The sequence below is a fragment of the Larus michahellis genome, chromosome 2 (assembly GCF_964199755.1).
Source record: "Larus michahellis chromosome 2, bLarMic1.1, whole genome shotgun sequence".
Lineage (NCBI taxonomy): Eukaryota > Metazoa > Chordata > Aves > Charadriiformes > Laridae > Larus > Larus michahellis.
This window is the reverse complement of record NC_133897.1, coordinates 168,428,541-168,447,622: the sequence shown is the minus strand read 5'-3', so window position 1 is coordinate 168,447,622 and position 19,082 is coordinate 168,428,541. Positions and strand designations below refer to the sequence as shown.

General features: G+C 46.4%; 1 protein-coding gene across 1 annotated transcript in view; it reads left to right on the top strand.

The window, feature by feature from the left end:
• Positions 1-19,082, top strand: part of ZC3H3 (zinc finger CCCH-type containing 3) — a 193,796-nt gene that overhangs the window by 80,968 nt on the left and 93,746 nt on the right. Inside the window, exon 4 of the mRNA XM_074577989.1 lies at positions 4,232-4,382. Coding sequence (XP_074434090.1) covers positions 4,232-4,382 — 151 coding nt within the window. The remainder of the gene's footprint in view (positions 1-4,231; positions 4,383-19,082) is intronic.

The following is a 19,082-nucleotide window of genomic DNA, read 5'->3' as shown; positions in this document are numbered from 1 at the left end:
TGACCCTGCTTTGGCAGGGAGGTTGGACTAGATGATCTCCGAAGGTCCCTTCCAACCCCCACTATCCTGTGATTCTGTATTGCATTCAAGCGCTTTCCGAAGGGTTATGTGTGCTGGTGGGTCCTGGATCCCATCTGCTCAAAGCACCTTGACAAGAGGTTTTGGCAACAAATTGCCCATCTCAAGGTCAACGTTGGAGTTTGGACCAGGATTTTTTCTGCGGGACGGTTGGTGTGAGCGGTGCCTGGGGGATACATGGCTCCGAATAAAGCACCAACCTCAGCAGCGCACGGCCCGTTGCGATGGGCGCGGGCTGCGAGCCCTGGCTGATAAATGATGCTCATATCCCATTCAAATATGATGCAAGCAGTTTTTTTGTAGTTTGTCTTCCATTGCGGTAGTAAAGTTTTTAATTAGGAAAGCTAATGAGATCGATTAGTCATTAGAACTGACCTCTGGATCTCTGCGAGGAGTGTGCATGTGTGCGCTGGGCTGATAACGGGGGACGCTGGGGTATTGTTTGTAATAAAAGCGTAAAGTGTTTGATTTGAGTGAAATGTGCCACGGGGAATACATCATGCGGAGAAAAAAAATTACAACCCTGGGAGCCTGTAATGAAGGGAATTAAACCAACATCCTATCTAAATAACATGATTATCTACACAAAACCCCTCAGCTAGCAAGTAATAATAGAAAACTGAGCTCTTCGGAGAGTCTCTTTCAGGAGGTGGTTAATGCTGGAGCCGCGTACGCAGGCACTTTCAGAAGAGCAGCTCCGGCATGAATACACCATCCAATTAACGCCGGGGAATAGAGTTTACCAGGTGCCAGTCTGGCTGTGCAAGGAGGGGCGGCGGGGGGGAACGCCTGGAAGTCACAACAATTTGGGACTTCTATTTCTTGGGCGAGCGCGAGGCGGGGGACGATGTCAGGAAGGAGTTTGGTGAGGTTCTGGATTGATTAGTGGCAGGTAGAGGTTGCGTTGGGGGAAAAAAAAAATGTTAATAATGTAATCAGCAAATTCCCAGCTTAATACAGACTGGCGGAGGGAAAGGGTCAACTCGTGCTGTAGTTCTGGGAGGAGGAGTGTTTGCGTCTCTCGTTCCTTCCCTGGTGAGAAAGAGCGGCTTTGGGTATGTGGTTGATGCCATCTCCATGAGAGGTTGGATGTGTCCATGTCTCCCAGGTGAAAATGGGGTCTTGTAGTTGGCCAAATGGTTTGCCACCTCTCACCATAGCTGGAATTTCATCGTGTGAGCGTAAGGCTGGGGTCTGCATGTCTGTCCTTTTGTTTTTCTAACTTGGCAGTCCTAAATACAGTTCTCAAGGAAAATGCTCTAACTTTGTCAGTGCTTGCAAGCAATTATCATCGTAATTTTAGCTTAAACTTCGCAAAGGGCTTTAAAAAACCATGCGATGGTGCAGTTGCTGCCCTGAAGAATTTAGTCTGATGCAGAAAGTCCCAGGACAGGGAAACAGTAACGAAAACCCGTTTGCTTTCCATCTTTTCTGTCCCTTTTTCTTCTTCCCTCACCTCTAAAGCAGTGGGTGTCTGCAATACCTCTGGTCATTGAATGACAGAATGGTTTGGGTTGGAAGAAACCTTCAAAGACCATCTAGTCCAACCCCTGCCATGAGCAGGGACATCTTCAACTAGACCAGGTTGCTCAGAGCCCCGTCCAACCTGGCCTGGAGTGTTTCCAGGGATGGGGCATCCACCACCTCTCTGGGCAACCTGGGCCAGTGTCTCACCACCCTCAGAGTAAAACATTTCTTCCTTACGTCCAATCTAAACCTACCCTCTATCAGTTTGAAACCATTGACCCTGGTCCCCTCACTACAGATCCTGGTAAAAAGTCTCTCGCCATGTTTCTTAGAAGCCCCTTTAGACACTGGAAGGGGCTGGAAGGTCTCCGTGGAGCCTTTTCTTCTCCAGGCTGAACCCCCTCAACTCTCTCAGCCTGTCCTCCCAGCAGAGGGGCTCCAGCCCTCCCAGTATCTCCGGGGCCTCCTCTGGCCCCGCTCCGACAGCTCCGTGTCCTTCTGCTGTTGGTGGCCCCAGCGCTGGAGGCAGCACTGCAGGGTGGTCTCCCCAGAGTGGAGCAGAGCATCCCCCCCCTCGCCCTGCTGCCCACACTGCTGGGGATGCAGCCCAGAGTGCGGTTGGTTATGTCCCATTTGTCACCCACCACTATCACGAAGTTCTTCCCCGCAGGACTGCTCTCTGTCCATTCATCCCCCAGAATGTACTGATCCTGAGGATTGCCCTGACCCGGGGATCTTGCCCGTTACCTTGTTGAACTTGGAATCATAAAATCATAGAATTGCCTGGGTTGGAAGGGACTTTTCAAATCATCTAGTCCAACCATCAACCTAACACTGACAAAAACCATCACTAAACCATATCTCTAAGCACTATGTCTACCTGGCTTTTAAATCCCTCCAGAGAAGGTGACTCAGCCACTTCCCTGGGCAGCGTGTTCCAATGCTTGATAACCCTTTCAGTGTAAAAATTTTTCCTAATATCCAGTCTAAACCTCCCCTGGCGCAACTTGAGGCTGTTTCCTCTTGTCCTAAACTTCATGAGGTTCACACGGACCCACAAAACATCTGGGTTTATTTGAATTATTTTTTTTATTTTAATTTTTATTCCAAATTACCAGAAGCTCTTGCAGTTACTGGTGTTGACTTCCTGGCTTTTCGGTTTGTTCAACATTTACCAGTTGACTTAACGCGCCCTTACTTGGAGTGTGTTTTGTAGCACTGCTGGTTTTATCGGTGCTCGCTGGTTAACAGCGGCGTGCTGCTCTTGAAAGCATCATTAAAAGTCTGCAGAAAATAATTTGCATGCAGGCATTATTTTGATGCATTAATTAAGCAGGGGTCCCACATAGGAGTTGGAGGGATCTCTTAAAATAACACTTTGGTGTGAGGATCTGGCTTCATGCGTGGTGCAAACGGGTTGGAGGTCCCGGACGCTACGACGTGGGCAAGCGCAATGCCAAGTTAGAGCTGGCTGGGCTATTTATACCAACCGCCTTCCAAATTTTATTACAGCCATATAAAAGAGATTATTTGCGTGGTGTCGTGAGCGTGCTTGGAGCTTTATAGGCGGTGTTGAAGGCTGTGAATCCGTCCGCACGCTCCTTGCTCGGTGATCATTTATCTTACGGTATAGTACTGAGGAGTGTTGCGATCGTCATCTTTATTATGAAAAATCCCAGTGATTTATCTGTTGCGGCAGAGCCTGCTTTTCTCCTGCCCCACCCCGCCCCCCACCATCAGAAGTTGTAACTCTCGGGCTGAGTTTGGGAATGGAAATTCATGTTGCCGGCTGCTTGATCCCTCCCGAACCCCACGTGCAACACCGGCTTGCTTGGGAACGCACAAGACGGAAAATATTCTCCCTATTAAACACGACTGCAAGGAATCGGGGAAGCTGCTCCCTCAATTCTAGGGAACGAGATCGGCTCTAAAAAACATTTCCCTGTTTTTCTTGTTTCAACACAGATCCAGCATCCTGAGATTACCAGTTTACCTGGGACGCAATCTTATTCTCCCTTCTTGCGCAGAGATAAACATGGGGACGGGTACGACATTTTCAGGGGAAATAATGATTCTGCTTTTCCCCTCTCAACCTTGCAATAATTTTAATTAGAGGATCTCCAAGAAAAACAGCCGGCCCTTTAAATCAGTTATAAAACCAGAAGACTTAGTCTCAGCATGTAGTGTCAGCTTTAATTATCTGGGCAGTTATAGCTGTATGTTATAAAAGTCGGGCAATTAGATGCATTCCTTAAAGCCACAAAAAAAATTGCTAGCTATCAAGTGGAGGAAAACCAGAGTCAAACATATAACTGTTAATTGCATGAAACATTCGGCAGAATAAAGCGGCGTGTAGATCATCCTGCAAAATATGATGAAAATGGGAATGATTAAGTGCATAAATCTGTTTCCAACGTAGATGTGGGGGATCAAGGTATTCTTGGTGAATGCGTGATTCACCTGGTAGAATTTTGCTGTCGGGCTGGTGAAGCCAAACACCCCAAAGCCCATCAGAGCCATTCTCTTACCATCAACCATGGTGGTCCCGTGCCTGAGGCGCCCCAGGGGTCTTTTGCCCCTTTTTGCAGGTGATAAAGAGTTGGGTGTAGGACCTACATTGGTGAGGTCCCTTCTGTCCCACGCACACCTGAATTTCAAGCCCTTTTTTCCATTTGCTTTCTCGTAGGAGCCAACTTGCACTTCGTAAGGAGCCCCCCAGCCAACAAGGTGATAAAGACACGCTACAGGATAGTGAAGAAGAATGTGGTGTCTCCAGCCTTATCGTCCTTCAGCAGCCCAGTTCCCAACTGGAAGACAAGGCGCCCCGTGACATCCAGGTAATTCTTCCATCCCTTGAACGCAGCTGGTTGGGATGCAGGAGACGTGGGAGCTCCCACGTGGGCTCCGTGTTATTACCGTTGCATGTTCGTCGCTTAATTTCTCTATTTATTTAGCCACTTCTACGCAGAGTTTATTGACTTAAAGTGTAAAATCGTATTAGTAATCACGTTAGCCCGAGTCGGTGGCCAACAGCTTACCGCAGTCTGTGGCTTCATATTTATTCCCTGTTTGAATTAATTGTTTCCATGAAGCAGTTAAATAAGCTGTAAGGAAGATGAATAAACGCACGCAGCTTTTTACATGAGACCTAAGTAAACTTGCTGCTTTTTTTTGGAGATAGATGTGGCCTGTTAATTAGGGATGGTCAAGCCTGCTAACGAGGCCAGACCTTCCCTCTGCTTTATAACATTCTTGCGTATGTTGGTGCTATGGAGGAGCTTATTGAAATCGTGTTGGAGGCAGATGCTCCAAACCTGCACCAGGAGGTAGGTGCAGGCACAAACTTGCTTCTTCCTGAGTTATCTGGGCGGGTGGAGCATCAGCCTGGCCCTGTAGCAAATAATTTGGCGTGCCAGCACCCATCTGAAGAAGGGTGTCACCCAAGGACGGTGCCGGACCCTTGAGTTTGAGTCTTCCTAAATCAGCCGTGCTGATGTCTGTGTTTCAGCTACAAGTGTTAGCTGGTCCCCCGTTACCAGGGAACATCTCAGAGGCCAAGACAAAGTTGTGTCTAAGCAGAAAGGTCATTACGGTAATTGACTCTCAAAAAAAAGGAGCTATTAGAACTGATGTTTATGGTTATAACCCAGATTCTGGCTATTCTTAGGTTGAGAATGACTTCTCCTCCACCCTGAAATGCTGGTTTGCCACTGTCACAGTTAATATTTTGGGCAAAGAAAGCCACGGGCTCCGCTATGGGCTTGTTGGTTTTATTATTCATCCCAGCGTAGCAAACCCGAGGAGCTGGGGGATGCTGCGGGCTGTCCCCCACCATCGGCTCCTCCAGCGGAGCAGCGACATGGGTCGACATCACCGTCCTGCTCTGTGTGGTTTCTTCCAAAAGTTATTTCCCCCAGCAATGCCCCGAGGGCTGACGGCTTTTGTGGTGGCTGCTACGGAGAGAGAAAGATTGCGGTGATTTTTTTTAAAGTTTAAGTTCGCCAGCTTTTTCCCTATACTTAGTGAATTTGGCTTTGAGTTTCAGAAATATTGGTATCTGAAGAGAGGGTTGATTTTGGAAGACTTTAGGGTGATGAGGCAAAGTACCAGGTAAACAGAGAGATTTTAAAAAAGGGTGTTTATTTTCAAACTATTTTTTAAAATATAAAATTAGGTCTATTATTTTGCCTTGGTTTTTCAAGCTCTTAGTTGAGAAACTCCTCGTCTCGCATCTATACCGGCCTCAGGTTACTCTTGTATGTAAACTGTGGGATCCTTTTGGGCTAATGGCTGATTTCCACCCAAATTTTTTTGCCATCAGTCTTACCTGCACCACCTCTTCTTTTTTCTTCACCTTCTACTTTAGCCTTGGCTATCTTCTCACCTGTGCATCATGCCCTTTTATCCAGTCCTGAGATCCGCATGTCTCCTCTTACTGCCCCCCCCAAAATAGCTGGTTTTCCTCCTCCAGTGCAATTACTGCTCCACTTTTGGGTGCCACCTCCATTTGCACGTCCTTGAGGCCAACTTCTTGCATTTCCCTTGACACAAATAAACCACATATTCTTTTTCTTGTTCCCTTATCTTGCGGTTTTGTTGAGTCAAGGCAGCGTGTGTGTGCTTCTTGCCTGCCAGTGAGAGTTCTTGCTTGCTCACCACTCTCAGGCTACGATAGAAAGCCAGACCATCAAATAAGTAATTGTTGTGTTTCTTCTATGGCCCCCAAACCAGCTTTTTTTTTCAATATTATTATTAATTTTTCAAAGTGTGGCTTTTGCATTGTGAATGCACAAGTATGTTACAGTAAAATCTTAAATTATATCACTTCTTAGAGGGTCATAATTTGCTGCTGGTAATTACGAAACCTGGTATTTTGTGTGCAAAAGAAGATTTGTTTCTCGTGGCTTGTAATCTCCTGTTTCCTCCTGCGGTGTTGGAGTAATGCTGTCTCTGGTTCTGGTTGCTCCTGTAGCTACAATTACCAATGTGCAACTCAAATTGCCCCTAATTAGTGCGTTTACATCCACATTGACATGCATCTTACCCTTTCCCATCCCCAGCTCAGTTTCCTGCTTTTTTGGTCCTGAACCAGCTGTTTTGAGCAAATCCTCCTTTTATTTAGGTGAAAACAGCTCCTGTTTTCTCTTCCCGGTACAGGCAGTCCTGTTCAAATCACCCTTCTCCCTCCGTCACTGCCCTCACTACAAATCCTGCCCATTTATTGGAGAAAAGATTGATTTTGGTGTCGAGTTTTCTTCTTTTTTTTTAAATGTTTTGTGAGGGTTCTGGGCAAAACTGCAGCTTCAGTGTCTGTCCGCTCTTACTGCACCTGAACTGGGACCTTGAAAGAGAAAGCGTGAGCCAGGCAAGGCTCGCCCTGTTCCGTAATCGTCCCAGTTTTATTCCTGGGAGGAGAATTTGCATCTGGTACCTGCTGTCTGTTGGTGGATTTGCTTCTGCAGTCGCTTTCCCAGCTGGTGGAACATGGTGATGTTTTTGCCAGTTGATGCTCTTTATAGGGAGAATCACCGTGTTGTACTGTGACATGACATTGGCCGAATTTTTTATACTGTTGATGTATGAGCCCGACTCGTGAGACCCGTTCGGGCATCAGTGGTGGGGGAGGGGAGAGGAGCTTCTCATAGCCGTATCAAATTTAATCTGCTGCCCCTTGATGAAGTGCAGATGCGTGTGTTTAATCTGACGCTGTAATAGATGACTAACTTGGTTGCCCAGAGAAGTTGTGGGTGCCCCATCATTGGAAGTGTTCAAGGTCAGGTTGGACGGAGCTTTGAGCAGCCTGTTCTAGTGGGAGGTGTCCCTGCCCATGGCAGGGGGTTGGAACTAGATGGCCTTTAAAGGTCCTTTCCAACCCAAACCATCCTGTGATTCTGTGAACTTCAGCCTTAGTTAATAGAAGACAATTTGTACTCTGACTATTTGGCTCATGTTCTTCCATGGTTGATGGATGGAGGACCTGCAGTGAGAGCCAAGGAGGGGAGGAGCTTCAGGCAGGGCCTTCAGGCAGGGTTAGATCAGGAGTCTCCAGCTGCTGGGTGGTGGGTCTTGCTCAACCGAGCAGTGATTTTGCGGAGGAGCGACCTGTTCATGCCGCCACGATTGGCTGAGAGCTCCCACTTGTAGAATAATTTTATCCGTATTAATCTTTGACTTCATTAAATGATGTAGTTTAGATCTTACGGCTGTTTCAGACAAATCTTGATAAAATGCCATCAGCAAATTAGAACAATTACATTTTAAAGAAGCCATAAATCTCTTGCACCGTCTCCCTATTACCTTCGTTGTCTGTGATCAATCATCTGGACTGTCGGGAGGAAGCACATGGCAAATGCTTCTCCTGTAGTTTTTTATGGTGTTTTTTTTTCTCCGTCGTTCACAGCATCCTCTTGGACCTGTAACAAGCCGGGAGCTGCTTTCTCGCTGCTTTGCGTTGTTTTTGCCAAAACAACGGGCAGCTTTGGTGACGGTGGGACACGCTGTGCACGCCTGCAGCACTGCTTTAGTCACCTCCTCATTTTGATCTTTCAGCGTGTGTCATACTGAAGGGTCAACTGTTTCTTTTTAATATCCTTTTTACCTTGAGCCAGAAGTGTTCTGTTAAAAGGCTGGTGGAGCTGTAGTTGAGTGGTGCTCTCAAATGTGTTTCTGGCTGACACTAAGGGGAAGATCCTACTATAAAATCCAGGGTTTGGGGAGTCCAAAAGTGACGTGCAAGGGTTTTTCATGGCAATCAATCTTTTCAGAGTTAATACACTGCCTTAATAAACTTTCGTCAGGATCTGTGTTCTTGTCCATCTTGTGAACTTGCTGTCATTAAAGGTGTTAATTAGATTCTCCCCCCTCTTTTTTTCGTAGAATCGTAGAATGGTTAGGGTTGGAAGGGACCTTAAAGATCATCTAGTCCAACCCACCTGCCATGGGCAGGGACACTTCCCACTAGACCAGGTTGCTCAAGACCCATCCAGCCTGGCCTTGAACATTTCAAGGGATGGGACATCTATTTGTGGATATCTGTGCTGCGAGAAACCTTGCCTGGGGCATCCGGGATGTTGCCCTTATTGCCAAGAAACTCCTGGAAATCAGCAGGCTAAGATGAAACGGGTCATGTCTTTGGGAAATGAGTGACGGGGAGAGTCGCTGCAGGTCTGGAGGTACCCCGTGTTAATCCCTCGGTGATGAGTTGCCTTCTCCCCTTATTGCTAGGTTGCATTAAACTTCGCCCTGCTGCTGACTTTTCTTAGAGGCGATAGATGGGAGTATATTTTAAATTAATTTTACTACACTTTTTGTAATATTTTTGTTTTAAATAGATTTATAAGCAACTTGGGGGCTATTTCTCCAAATTTATGAAGATAATTTTCACTCTCTTGATAAGGTTAAATTTACACCTGCTATTTCCATATTAATTCACATTGCTAAGTGGATCTAATTTTCTTCCGTTCTTCTATCTAGCAAGTGTGGCCTTTCCTAATGCAATTTCCCCCTCACTAAATCACTGTGATCGGGAGTCATGATCGAGTTAAATTAACTTAAATTAATTTACTTAATAAGAGCTCCAGATCATTGTGAATGAGGTTAAGATTTATTGATTCTCCTTTTCACTCCTCCCCCTTATCTCTCTCTGCTTTGCAGGAGCGCAGCTCAGAAGGGCTGTGATTTGCTTGCCTTAAGTTTCATTTGCTCCTATTGACATTGCAGTTGGTCATCGCTTAGAAATCAGGGAGGGGGACGAGACACTTGCTCCCCGCGCAGCCTCTCGCCGCCGGGAGAGGGCTGGGCTGAGCCAGTTGCGACGGAGGAGTTGCGATGGATGAAGCGGTGTGTTGAGCCATGGCGATGATGCTGCTTCTGCTTCCAGCCTCTTTCCATGGTCCATGTGGTGTCAGCAGATGGGGCTACCAATAAACCAGGATGGCCAAGTTTCATAGACCTTGCCCAGAGGCAGCAAAAGCCTTCTGGGGTTGAGGGCACTGTAGGACTGTGGAAACTGCTAGAAAGGTAGGTAGGGCCCTTGTGTCTGGGATCCTGCACCTCGATGCACCTTGTCTAGAGGGAGCAGATGAAGATAATGGCAGGAGGATGCTCCTGGACGTTGCAAGTACCCCTCCTTGCAAAACCACATGCTCCACCAAAGGGACAGTCTTTTTGCAAGCAGAACAGGACAAAGGGGACAAACCCAAATGCCACTGAGCATCCATCCCAAGGCAGCAGTGGGAAATGTCCATGCCACTCTACAGTGGATGACGTGCCAATGATGGGCTCAGGCAAGGAACCGTGCCAAGAACAACGGGGAGCATTGACCAGGAGAAGGAGGGTGCACCAACGCTTTCAGGAGATGCCAGCTCACCCTCTCACGGAGAGACAAAGCCACTTCAAAACACGTTTTTGGGAGCAGAGTGATCTATGTGTAGCAGCTGGTGTGTTTATAGATCCCCCATGGGCGAGTTAAAACACTGACCCACTTTGAAGAGTTTTCTTCTAAAATACTGATGCATGTGTTTAAAAGAAAAGTAACCTGTCTGCAAATATAGTCTGACAATGATGAAGAAGTTCAGATATTTCCTTCAGAAAACTTAGCAGTGCCTCTTGAGGGACAGTCCTACCCCTCCAGCACTATAAATAAGTAAAGAACAAGATAATATAACATTTGTCAGAGAAATGCCTGCTCAGTACAAAAGATTTGTCAGCAGAGGATACACTTGTGTGGTTTAGTTTTGTTTTCTTCTTTTCTTTCTGTTCCTTGGCCTGGAGCACATTGAATGGACTAAGATGGAAATGAGGGCCTTCTGGGCTTGACTTGGGTCCTCGCCACCTGTTGCCCTGCGTAGCCTGTAGGGTTTTACCTTTCATCATGAATGGGGTGATGCGGGCTGTGAAACGGGCTGGATCTCAGCCACCACGGTGGGTGCAAGTGGCACTTCACCAGGGCAAAGGGACATCTGGCTGAGTGCACAAAAGGAGAAGAAACCACTGTCTCTGCCAGTCGCCATCTTTTCAGGAGGTTGAGATGCTGTGTGCCAGGTCACTTGGACACACCGACCTCCCTGTCTCATCCCTTCCTTTCCTTCGTGGTGGGTGAGTTTTTGGTTTCCAATTTCTTTTTGCTCTCTTACCAATGGTTTTCAGGTATCCATTGCCAGACGGTCAACCCAACTCCTGACCCAGTTCCTAGAATCATAGAATGGGTTGGGTTGGAAGGGACCTTTGAAGAGCATCTAGTCTAACCCCCCTGCCATGGGCAGGGACATCTTTCACTAGACCAGGTTGCGCAAAGCCCCGTCCAACCTGACCTTGAGTACTTCTAGTGGTGGGGTCAGACGATGCTGCCTCTCTAACTTCTGCTGACCATTGAAGGTATCTGCTGAGGGTGTGTGGAGGCTATCATTCTCCAGCGCTGTCCCCACACTTGGTCTCCTCTCTCGTGCAGCAGCATCATCATCTTTTCCCCTGCGTCCCGTGCTGGGGTACTGAACTAATTTCATGCAGCCGCTGCCACCCCCCTCATGGGGAAACCTTGCAGATTTTCCTCACTACGTGATCCCATGTTGCTGACGTGTCTTGAGTCCTGTTACATCCTTCCTCACAGGAGTGAAAGTAGTTTCACCTCCTTGAGCCAACGGTAGCATGTGTTTGCGAAGGGCTCTCGGCTTCCGCCTCTGTGGTGGAGTATATTCCATGTCTGACCAGGGTGAGCAGGGCCACGGGTGCCGGTCTTGGTGTGCTGTCATCTGCGATGTGTGTGTTAACTCTTTGCACCTAAGCCCTTGGGGAAGGGAGGTGCAGATGAACCGAAAACTTGGGTTGCAAGACAGAGGTGTTTGTACCAGGATGGTTTCTCCCTGTACTCAGCACTGGTGAGGCCCCACCTGGAATACTGTGTCCAGTTTTGGGCCCCTCACGACAAGAAAGACAGTGAGATGCTGGAGCATGTCTGGAGAAGGGCAATGGAGCTGATGAGGGGTCTGGAGCACAACTCTTGTGAGGAGCGGCTGAGCGAGCTGGGGGTGTTCAGGCTGGAGAAAAGGGGGCTGAGGGGAGACCTTCTCGCTCTCTACAACTCCCTGAAAGGAAGGGGTAGCCAGGTGTGAGTTGGTCTCTTCTCCCAAGGAACAGGCGATGGGACAAGAGGAAACGGCCTCAAGTTGTGCCAGGGGAGGTTTAGGATGGATATTAGGAAAAAGTTTTACGCTGAAAGGGTTGTCAAGCATTGGAAGAGGCTGCCCAGGGAAGTTGCGGAGTCACCGTCCATGGAGGTATTTAAAAGCCAGGTAGACATGGTGCTGAGGGACATGGTTTAGTGATGGTTTTTGTCAGAGTTAGGTTGATGGTTGGACTCGATGATCTGAAAGGTCCATTCCAACCTAGACAATTCTATGATTCTATGATTCTGTGCTGGGGAATTATTTCCAGCACTTGTGGAAGATCCCGCCGTATAGGGTGAAACGCCATGGGGCATATTTCTGGAGGCTCAAATGATGGAGAACATCCTTCTTATGCTTAAAACCCCTGACTTAAAATGAACATGCTTTTTTAAAATCATCTATTGGCCAAGAATTGGAGAGAGCAGAGTAGAGGGCAGCCCCAGCTGTGCCTAATGTGCTTTGGGGGCTATCAGGATGATCCCATAAATTACCAATATGTTGACAGTTTCTTCTGAAAAGGGACATGTGGATGGCAGCAAATGTCCTAAAGCCTAATTCCCCTGAAGAAGACACAGCAGTTGTTAGAAGGACAATGCCGAAGCATCCCATGCAAGAACCACCTTGATAAGCCACCACCGCAAGGTGTTTAGTTTGCAGGATTTTAAGATATGAGGCTTTGAGAGCAGAATCTATTTAGAATTATGTTAAAAAAGTACATTTGTAAGAGGCATCTCCTCAACTGTCATTGTACAGTTTATAAATTGAGGGATTAACACCACTTCTCCAAAAGCATCTGGAGTTGGTGGCTGTAGAAACCAGATTAGTCCATGAAGTGTTAGTTTCTTCAGGAGAGGACTTATTTATTCCTGATATAGCTATGAAAACACAAAATCCAGCAGCGACACTATGGGATGGAGACCAAAAGGTGCATTGGTTTAGCGACGGGTGGTGGAAGTGGGTTTGTAAAGCTTTTTTTGCGTCCCCTTCTTCCCGTGGTGCTCTGTGCTGGCAGGTTCCTTCTCTCTCCATCCCTAACCACTGTCTCAAAAATCTCAAAATGAAGAAGCCAGAGGCAAATAAGTGACACCTGGTTGTTTCTCCGTGTTGCTAAGCAGACACTGCTCTCATGTATTTACTCAACGCACCTCCAGGAGAAGTCATCAAGCGGTTTTGGAGAGCAAAAACGCTGCTCTCCATGCGTCTTCAAGATGATGCAGGCTCTGGAGATGTTTGTGTAGTTCTCCGAGAGGAAGGCATGTTAAATCCCAGAATGTTCCTGATCCTGAGGGGTCAGCGACTGGGGGTGAGAGCTGAGAGTGGGGTTTGGGGCCATAATGCATGATGGACTGAGCAAATCCTTGTTTCTCCGGTGCTGGGGCATCATCTTGAAAGTTGCGGAGAAGATGCAGAAAACTGTTAACGTCGCCTTCTACCATTGATAATTGCTGACTGCTCTGACGGGGGGAAGTTTTAATCGAAGTTATCATATATTGTGAGCAGACGGGGATGGTTTTATTTTAAAGATCTCAGCAAAGGTCGTTTTCTCTCCTCGGTCTGTTTATTTTTTCCACTGGTCGGTACCTTTGCTTTAGGGGGGAGAAGGGGTCCAAGAGGTGGGGTCCTAACCTCCCACAGACCAGTTTGGAGCATAAACTGGTGATCGAGATGCTGTTTTTCAAGCTGAGGGGAGACTTCAAGGACCAGGCTGCAATCTCCAATTTTTGGGGGGGTTTCAAGCGCATCTATAGAAGTTATCTGTCTCATTCAGGTGATGCTCCGGTGGGATTTTGCCTTCTCTGCTCGTGGTGCTGATTGCTTCTGCATCTCCCTGCACGTAGGTGAAGGATCCTGAGCATCCATAACCCTACGGGCAGAGGTTGGGGTGCCAGGAGTTAATTTTATTTTATCAAGATGATAAAATACCCCTCCACCTCCTCGGCTTTTGATGCGTTAATCTGAAAAAGGAGTCGAAATGTGACTAATGTCCTTAAAGTTCCTGTCAATTTTTTTCTTCCCAAATTCATTTGACATGAAAGTGAGAAGTAAACAGAAAGCCTGTGTTTAAGCAGATAACTTGGAAAGCCTTTTCCATCACATTTAAAAACGGCCGTGTCATGGATTCTGCGAATTGGCGGGTTCTATTTTGTTTTATTTTATTTTGTCTGTGTGGTAAATTTTCTTTTAATAATCTCGACGTGGTTTTACGAGGTTTAGGGCTAAGACTTTTTTTTGAAGGGATGTTAAACCATTCTCCAAAATGACATCTCATTAAAGTGAAATTCATCTGCCGGGATTGGAGACATTGCAGGCAGGAGGAAACTGTGGCTTCCATTTGAAAATACATATTATTTTTTTTTCTATAGGAAGTACTTTTAATCTTTTTAATGAGGATGGTATGAGATACACAACCCCCGTATTGTTTCTGAGAAGCCCTGACATGTGGCCCAGCGTAATCCAGTTTCTGTTAGGGACTGGTTTAGAGGCTTTAAAAAACAATGTCGCCTCTTTTGGGCAAAGCTCGGGATTAATCTTTCATGTGCTCAGCGCTCCCCCCTCGCAGAAAGACAGACACTTTATAACGTTCAGTCATCCCTGTTGCCGTTTTTTTTTTCCCCTTTTGCTTTTTTTTCCATCTTCTTTCCCCCTCTTTCTCTCCTCTTTCCCCTTTTTTCCCCTTCCTCCCCCCTCTTCTCCCTTTTTCCCCCTTCCTCTTTTTTTCTCTTTCCTCTTTCCTTTTTTTCCTTTTTCCTTTTTTTATCCCATTTCTTTCCTTTTTTCTTTTTTCTCTTTTTCCTTTTTTCCTTCTTTCCTCTTTTCCTTCTTTCTCGCTTTTCTTTTTTCCTTCTTTACTGTTTTCCTGTTTTCCTTGGGATTTTTTTCCCCTTCTTTCCTTCCTTCCATTTTTCTTTTTTTTCCTTCTTTCCTTCTTCTCCATTTTCCTTCTTTTCTTTTTTCCTTTTTTCCTGTTTTCCTTCTTTCCATCTTTCCTGTTTTCCTTCTTTTCTTTTTTCCTATTTTCCTTCTTTTTCTTTTTTCCCTTCTTTCCTTCTTTCCTTCCTTTTTTCTTTTTCCTGTTTTCCTTCATTTCTTTTTTCCTTTTTTCCGTCTTTCCTGTTTTCCTTCTTTCATTCTCTTCTTTTTTCCTATTTCCCTTCTTTCCTTCCTTCCTTTTTCTTTTTTCTTTTTCCTTTTTTCTTCTTTCCTGTTTTCCTTCTTTTCTTTTTTCCTTCTTTCCTGTTTTTCTTTTTTTCCCGCTTTCCTTCTTTTTCTTTTTTCCTGTCTTTCCTTCCTTCCCTTTTCTCTCCTTCTTTCCTGTTTTCCTAGTTTCCCTTCCCTTCCCTTCCCTTCCCTTCCCTTCCCTTCCCTTCCCTTCCCTTCCCTTCCCTTCCCTTCCCTTCCCTTCCCTTCCCTTCCCCCTTTTTTTTTCCTTTTCCCCCTCTTTTTTCCCTCTTGCTTTCCCCTACAGCAGAGCTGAGAGCTGGGTGCTTTCCCAACCGACAGCCTGAGCAGCAGATTCATGATGGACAACTTTGCAGCAGGAAAAGCCTGGGCTGTCCCTCCCCATCCTCCCAGTGCCCCCAGTCCTGTCCCGTGCCGGGGCAGCCTCATGCCATGAGGTTGTATTTTGTGCTGCTTTTGCAGGAATTCAAGGCTGCCGGCGTTGCGGGGAGCGCTCCGGTCTCCTCCTCAAAGGGTCAGCCCCAGTAATCGAGCTCTACTTTGGAGGAACTAATGAAAGCAAAATAAAACCGGGACTCAGAGGTTAACTACCAGCTTTAAATGCATATGAAAATACTTAAGAATAATGGGATTTTCTTTTTTTAATTTTGGTTAATGGAGTAGTCGAGTTTTGAATGGATTCTATTAAAAATAAAACTGTCACATCCGAACCTGGGGAAGCAATGATGGGGTATTTACTCAGCAGGGTGTTGTGTTGATCTTGGATCAGCCCTTCCCCGGAGCCTGGAGCATCCCTCCCTCTTCACAGAGCCCACCGTTCCCTAAACCCGGATCTTTTCTTGCTGGGAGATCTTGCAGCTTCATCATGTGGTGGATCTGAGTTGCTTATGAGCAGACGAAGGAGATGCTTGAGTAGTTTGGCTGAAAAAATGGAGAATTTCTGCTTTTTTTGCCTCCCTTTCTGAATTTGTGGGGTATAGCTGATAGCCTTCGCCCTCCGTTATTTGGGGGAAATGCCTTGCATTTTCTGCAGAGGTACAGAAAATAACCTTGTTTTTCCTGTGGGCGTAAGGCACCTCGGGATAATCTGGCTTCTTATTTGGCTGCTGAAACGTGGTTTTAGATCTGTAGTCCAGCAAACATCTTGCTCTGCAGATTTAGGGAAAGAAACGCAGAAAACTGGGTTTTGGTTGTGGGGAGACTGGGGGACATGGAAATGGTGAGCGTAATTGAGAGTAAAATCGATGTCTTCTTGTTTAGCATCATCGGTTCATAGTTTTGCTTTTGTAATACTTAAACCCAGCCAAACACAGATATCTCCTGTAAATCAAAGATATGTAAGAGGTGGTTTCCACAACCAGGCTCTTTCCCAGCGTCTGTTGAGAGACATACTCACGGTGAACTCCCAGCCTGGCGCCGGTTTTCTGTCGCATGTTGAACTCACCTCACCCTCTTGGCCTGAGATGCCCGCATTGGATAGAAATGAGCTTGAAGCCAACCAGTCCATAGCTTGGATAATGTATAAATGTCTTCCTTCTCTTTCATATTTTTTTATCCCTGAAAGCAAAGTTTGGTAGTGCAAAACCACTGTAGAAGAGCATGATCCTGTCCCTCATGGCAGGCATCAGCTGCATCCTCAGCAGGATTTTTATCTGGGTCAGGACAATATTTTGAAGCTGGTCTCCTGAGCAGAACTTCTTCAGTTGTTGGGCTTCATGTGGCTTCACAGACCAGTCTTGATGGCTTAAACTCAACCCCTTGTAGATGACACCACTCCTGAGGATGTTCTCCAGCTGCTGGTGGGCTCTGGGTCATCAGGGCTAGGCAGGAACAAAGCAAAGGACATGTTTTCGGTGAAATTAGTTTAATTTGTAGTGTGGATGTTGGGTCCTCAGTACCAGGTTGCCTCTACAGATCTGCTCTGAAGGGTCCACGCTACTTGCTAGAAGAGATATGGCTGGTGTGGGTCATAAAGGTGGGCACCAGCCCGGGACAAGATTTTGGACCTGTGATGGAGTCTGTGAACGCCTGGTTGATGCAACCTCTTTCTTTTTCCAGCCTTCCACCTTTCTTCTGTTCTCCCCATGAGAATGAATCCTTCATGCTGTGTCCTACCACAGGGTAGAGAGGAGAAGAGGAGGTTCCCTGGGCCAAGTGATATCAACCGCCCAAAGGCCAGTTCCTGGAGAGCTGAGTGGGTTTGCGAGTGAAGCATTGTTCTGCACAGAGGGCTATATTACACCCATGATGCTTGTTTGACTAAAGGGTCCTGTAGAAAAGGATAAATCAAAATGACTGAGATTTTTTTTTAAAAAAGAGAGACTCTGCATTTTAGTAAGGCTGCAAGAAGCGCTCATTTTGGGGGCCCACCATTTCCCTGTTGCATCGTGGTGCTGCAGAAACTTTATCAGCTCCCAGGGTTGGACAAGCCAAATGGAAAGATCCCATAGGGACAACAACCGGCACGTAGGGCATCGCCTACGTTGTATAACAGTACAGATGTGCTCACAAGTTGTTGCGTCTCTTCTCAATGAGCTACCGCTCATCAGCAAGATCTTGCTGACTGGCTGCTCCCACCCTGTGGCATATTAAGCTAATATGTTTTACTTAGTGTTTATAATAGGCAGAGAGCACACGCACGGTCGGAGGATTTGCTGATGAGTGGTGATTCATTAGCTGGGATTTTTTTTCCCTTCTTTTGTGACCGCCTCTCCTTGCTTTCAGAATACAGCGGCTGTCAAAGAAAAGCAGAACATCCTTAGCGAGGAGGTTTATACAGATTAAAAGTTGGGAGTTTTCAGCTGCAGATCAGCGATTTTTGAGTCAGGGCTGGAACATCTGGTGCAGAAACTCAGGTGGGAGACATGAAAGTTTGTGCCCGGGCAATCAGAGAGGTCAATTGCAGCACTGGGGAGCCCATCTTCAGGTGCTGGGACACCCGATTTGAGATGGTCCTCTCCATGCCATGGCTTTGCAGAGGGTTTGCTGCCACCCTGCATGGTTGGGTCTATGTGTCATCTCTTGGAGCTTCAACCCAGCAGCTCTTGCAGTGGTGCTTTAAGGTGGCAGTGGACTTTGTATGAAGGCAGCAATCGCTCCCTTCTTCTAGTTTATATCCAAAATTCCCTAAATGTGGTGGCACGTATAGGAGCCAGTAGGTCAGGACTTGTCCTTGCTCTTGGTTTACTTGGAGACCACGTTTGAGGATCTTGAAATGCAGCACAGAGGCGGAAAAAGCACTTTGAACTCAAATCATTCACTCCGACAGAAGCACAAGGAGAGCTTTAGTGGAAAAATGTCAGTTATGGATGTTAAAATGTTATTTGTGGATTAGTGCACAGCTTCTAGGATGGACCCTGGGCAACCAGGGCAGATGCCACGTGGAAGAAAGCGGAGGGTTGACACCCTCCTCATCCAGTCTTGGGGACATGTCTTGCTCGAGGTCACACGGGGACCAAGCTTGGTGTTGCTGGGAATCAAAGCAGGTCTTCAAAGCCCTTTAACCCCTTTCAGTGCTGCTCACTGTGTCCTGAGGCATCTATTTCTTCCTGCCCAGATGCTCCAGGATAAAATACCTCTTGGAACCACAAGGTTTCCTTTTGTCCATCCAAATGCCCCAGATGCCAGCTGTAGCTTTAAAAAAGCAAAAAAAAAAAAAATTATATGATAGTATTCACCCTTTCTAACCCAGGCTTCAGGAAAAATATGTATTTTATAGGATAGTATTCACCCTTTGTAACCCAGGCGTCAGCAGCAACTGAGTATTCTGACCAGATGAAATCTGCTTGGGGATATAGTTTTCCAAATTGCACACATGCTGTATTTAAAACTCATTTTAAGTGGTTTTTAACCTTTGGAAGTGGTCTTTCTAAGGCTAATAATCCTTCCTAACAGCATCCCATTTTGAGAATATTTTTTCTGGCGCTGGGTATTTACACAGTCACCCATTTTTCACCTGACAGTGACAGCTGCGGGAATGAGTGATGTATTTAATTTCTAAATTTCTACCCTACTAAGAGATTAGTAACGGCAGAGCTTCTTTTTTTCCACCCCTTTCCCCAAATGTTTTTTTGCTATGAAGGGTCAGAACTTCTCCAGCCTTTTAGCAAATCGATCCAAGAAGTTTTCCTGTGCCGATTCCAGTGTGGAAGTTGGTATGTAAAATAAAACAGGAGGAAAGGGGGGAGTGCGGAA